Source organism: Orycteropus afer, unplaced genomic scaffold, assembly GCF_000298275.1.
Source record: "Orycteropus afer afer isolate SDZICR_OR568_19922 unplaced genomic scaffold, OryAfe1.0 scaffold00122, whole genome shotgun sequence".
Taxonomy (NCBI): Eukaryota; Metazoa; Chordata; class Mammalia; order Tubulidentata; family Orycteropodidae; genus Orycteropus; species Orycteropus afer.
The window spans coordinates 8,176,473-8,181,031 of record NW_006921709.1 but is presented as its reverse complement, the minus strand read 5'-3'; the positions used below and the strand labels follow the sequence as shown (position 1 = coordinate 8,181,031).

At 43.8% G+C, this 4,559-nt stretch overlaps 2 protein-coding genes across 2 annotated transcripts in view; one reads left to right on the top strand and one right to left on the bottom strand.

The window, feature by feature from the left end:
* DHX29 (DExH-box helicase 29) overlaps positions 1 to 4,056 on the bottom strand; it is a 112,417-nt gene extending 108,361 nt beyond the window's left edge. The window contains exons 1-2 of the mRNA XM_007944183.2: positions 3,876 to 4,056; positions 1,458 to 1,477 (exon numbers count right to left, since the gene is read on the bottom strand). Of these exons, the coding sequence (XP_007942374.1) occupies positions 1,458 to 1,477; positions 3,876 to 4,056 (201 nt within the window). The remainder of the gene's footprint in view (positions 1 to 1,457; positions 1,478 to 3,875) is intronic.
* Positions 4,057 to 4,501: 445 nt separating this feature from the next.
* The window catches only part of MTREX (Mtr4 exosome RNA helicase), a 158,440-nt gene continuing 158,382 nt past the window's right edge, over positions 4,502 to 4,559 (top strand). Inside the window, exon 1 of the mRNA XM_007944182.2 lies at positions 4,502 to 4,554. Coding sequence (XP_007942373.1) covers positions 4,502 to 4,554 — 53 coding nt within the window. The remainder of the gene's footprint in view (positions 4,555 to 4,559) is intronic.

The following is a 4,559-nucleotide window of genomic DNA, read 5'->3' as shown; positions in this document are numbered from 1 at the left end:
GTCAGACCTGACTCATAGCGACCCCTCCTTGGGTTTCCGAGGCAGTATCACTACGGAAGTAGGATTGCCCAACCTTCCTTCCGAGGAGTGGCTAGTGGGTTTGAACCGCCAGCCGTATGGTTAGTAGTCAAGTGCCTTAGCCACTATGCTACCAGAGCTCCATTACATTAGCCCCCTCCTTTTCCCCTCCTTCCTGCCCCTGGTAACTAATAAACTTTGGTCTCTACATATCTGCCTCTTCTTGTCTTTTTATATAAGTGAGATCCCACAATATTTGCCCTTTTGTGATTAGCTTATTTTGCTCACAACAATTTCTTCAAGCTCCATACACGTAGCATGTATCAAGACTTCATTCCTCCTAGTGGCTTAGTAGTATACCATTGTACATATGCACCACAGTTTGTTTATTCACTCATTCATTGACAGGCATATAGGTTGCTTTCTACCTTTTGGCTACTGTAAATAGTGCTGTGATGAATTTGGTATACAAGTCTCTTTCTGAGTGTCTGCTTTGAAGTTTTTTGGGTATACACCTAGGAGTAGAATTGCTGGGTCATATGTTAGTTCTATTTTTAGTTTTCTAAGGAACCACCACACTGTTTTCCATAACAGCTGTATTATTTTGCATTCCTAGTATCACTGGATAAAGGTTCTAATTTTTCCATATGCCTGTCAATATGTTATTTTCTGTTCTTTAATCTTAGCCATCATTGTTGTTGTTGTTGTTATTTGCCATCGAGTTGGCCCCGACTCATAGCGACCCCTCCTTGGGTTTCTGAAGCAGTATCACTACGGAAGCCATTATAGTGGGAGTGAAATGGTCTCACACTGTGGTTTTGATTCACTTCTCCGATGACTAAACACTGAGTATCTTTTCATGTGTTCAGTGGCCATTTGGATATCTTCTTTGGTGAAATGTCCACTCAAGTCCTTTACCCATTTTATGACTGGGTTGTCTTTTTGATGCTGTCAAAGTTGTATATATATTTTGGCTATTAGATTCTTGTCAGATATATGGTTTCTGAAGATATTTCCATAAGGTTTTCAATGGTTGATTTTTTGGTAAGTAGATTTCCAGGTTTTTCTTCCTAATCTGTCTTAATCTAGAAGCTCCACTGAACTGTTCAGTGTCAAAGCAACACATACGTCTTCACTGACAGACAGTGGTTGCACATTAACTGGTAATCAAACCCGGGTCGCCCGCACAAAAGGTGAGAATTCTAAAACTGAAGCATCAATGCCCCCTTAATTTTTGTTGTGTTGGTGTGCCACTGAGTTGATTCTGACTCATAGCGACCCTGAAGGGCAGAGTATTACTTCCCAATATGGATTCCTACAGTACACATCCCATAGGATTTCTCGTGATCTTCATGGGAGTAGATTGCTAGGTCTTTTTCTCCAGCAGAGCTGGAGAATTCACATTCAAACTGCTAACTGGTGAGCAACTGAGTGCTTACCATTGTACCACCTGGGATACCTGCAAAAAATAGGGTCAAAAGGTCCAGAAAAATGTAGAAATGGCTGGCCTTCTCTTGGAAGAGAGATGTCTGTATTGCCAACATCAGACATGTTGACTGAGGCATCATCTGCAGAAATTAGTGGAAGTAATGGGAAGAGATGAGCTCTCTCAGAAAAGCTCTATAAAACCTCATTGCTGTCGAGTCTATTTTGTCTCATAGTGAGTCTACAGGACAGAACAGAACTGCCCCACAGTTTTCTAGGCTGTAAACCTTTTTTTTTTAATTGTGATTTGGGTGAAGATTTACAGAGCAAATTCACTTTCCAAACAGCAGTTCACAATACTTTGTCTCATGACATTGACCACAGTTTACCACAATGCAACAGCTCCCCTCTCACTTCCTCCCCATAGTTACCTCTTCCCTGTGTCCATCCCTCCATGAGGCATAAATCTTTATGGAAGCAGACTGCCACATTTTTCTCCCATGGAGTGCCTGGTGGGTTTGAATCATGGACCAAGTTGAGAGCTTAATCATATACTGCCAAGGGCTAACACCTTGAGGAAGAGCTACAATTTTGGGGCTGGGAAAAGAGAAGCCAAGGAATACAACAAATGACTATCAGATAGCTCAAAGAATTCAGAGGAATATCAAGAAGACAAAGGGAGAGGCACAAAAAGTCTGATTCAGAGAGTAAGAATGCCACAGAAGTCAAGGAGAAATTCTATGTACTTTTAATTACAGGCACAATAACTCCATAGTTACAAATGCTATAATAAATTGCAGGGCAAGAATTATTTTTCCACCTTCTAAATGAAGGTTCAGCCCTGTATTTGCACTCATCTATTAATCTGAAGGTTGGCTGTTCAAACCTACCTAGCAGTACCACAGAAGAAAACTCTGGCAATCTGCTTCTGTAAAGATTATAGCCAAAAAAGCTCTGTGTAGTAGTTCTACTTTGTAACACATGGGCTCACCATGAGTCAGGGTCCACTACAGCGCAGCAGGTTTGGTGGTGTTTGTTTTAAGCTAAGGTTTGGTACCTGCCTACTTCTTCAGTCTCACTGATATGTTTACATTATAGGAGTTCCTCCAGTGTCCTGGAGAATTTTTGACTCAAGATCTTTGCACATGGTGCTTGGAATACTATTTTTCTTTTTAATATTTTATTGTTTTTTAGGTGAAAGTTTACACAGCAAACTAGATTACCATTCAACAATTCAATATACAAAATTATTTCATGACATTGTCAGTACTCTCATCATTTCTATCCTGCCTACCCATCCATCCAGCTTCCCTCCCCCTCTTTGCTTTCTCATCTTTGCTTTTGGGTTTGGAATACTATTTCTGCCAATCTTTACAGAGTAATTCCTATTCATCCTCCTGAACTCAGCTTAACTGTCATCTTTTCAGAGATCATCCATGATCCTTCTTTCTCTCCAAGGGGAAATTAGATTACCCTGTTAAGCTCTCTTCCTGGTTTTTTGTTTGTGGTATGTATCAATTATATAGGTGCAGTGGTTAAAGCACTCAGCTGCTAACCTAATGGTTCATGGTTGGAACCTACCAGCTGCTCCCCATGAGACATATGTAGCAGTGTGCTTCTGCAAAGACCTGCAGCTTTGGAAACCCAATGGGGCAGTTCTACTGTCATACAGGTTTGCTATGAGTTGGAATCGACTTGATCGTAGTGAGTAGTGGGTCTGTTAGTATGTGTGGTTTTTTAATGTGTGTCTCCCCCATTAGACTGGCAAGCTCCATGAGAGGTGCTGGGTGGAATCCTATCACAATGTTAGATACACAGAGGAGACTCAATAAATATTTGTTTAATGAATATTCCAATAAGAACTTCTAGCAAGCAAGCTAACAGAACAAAGTAGTGCATAATTTTGTTCGTCTTTTTAAATCAGCTCTAATATTAGAATGCTGATCAGGATAAGGCTTCCAATGTGAGGTATCAAGCTAACTTACACAGTAAGCATACATGGTGGCACAAAAGATGGCAGATAATTCTTACAGTAGATCTAAGGACTGCAATTCTTTCAAGTACTTTTTTTTTCCTCCCATAACACATGAAAATATAGCATCACTGCTGAAAATGTCATGCAGATAGAAAATAGGGCTGTCGCCAGGAGGCTAAAACGCCACATGCTATCCCCTTCCATTAACATGGTTGAGATGACGATTCCCTGATGGATCAGGAACTAATGAGAAAAAGTAGTTAAGAGCTAACCGTCAGAACTTTGGAGGCCCCAACAGCTTAGACTGATGTAAAAACAAGGCCTCTTCATGGCTCCAACAGCCTCAAGTGTGGGAAATAAAAATCTTGAGACGGAGGATCCGCCTATGATAAAAGCGTCCTCCCTCAAGCAGCAGGGTCACGGGACGGAAAGCCCGGGACCAGGCGACCGCTCGTACCTTGCTTGGCTCGGGGATCTCTGGTGCTGGCAACAGCGGCGGGGACCGGCCTGGCCACAGGCTTCTTATTTTGAGCCTCCACGGTAGCTCCAGCATCAGCAGATTTCGCTCTGGAAGCAGACACGGCAGCCCGGACGGCTGCGGCCCCTGGCGCCTTGTGTTTCTTGTTCTTGCCGCCCATATTGCAAATGCGGCAGAAGATCCCTTTGCACCCCTGCACCACCACAGCACTGTCACCGACAACTCTTCACATTCCTCAGCGCCCGCGCTGCCACCCTGAAACTTCCATCCGGGCTTCTTAGGCCTGGGCCGCCGCGGCTTCACAATTGGCCCGGTCCACAAAGGCTCCACCCCCACACACCCCGCCCTCCGGATACCTGCTGCGTGCAGCATGCTGAGCACCCTGGGCCGCGCATGGATCTCTGTACTTAAATTTCCGAGCTGCCTATACTTGGCAGGAAAGGTCTGAAAAGAATACGTAATCAGGGAAGAATTCCCTGAGGCCGTGTGACTCGACTACTTTTGACTCCCACGGGCCACTGTTGGGTCTTCACTAGACGTCACTGTCGGTGCCCATCGCGGGGCATCGTGGGTAGAAAAGACATTCGGTCTTTCCCTTCCAAAAGATGGCGGACGCTTTCGGAGATGAGCTCTTCAGCGTGTTCGAGGATGACTCGACTACGG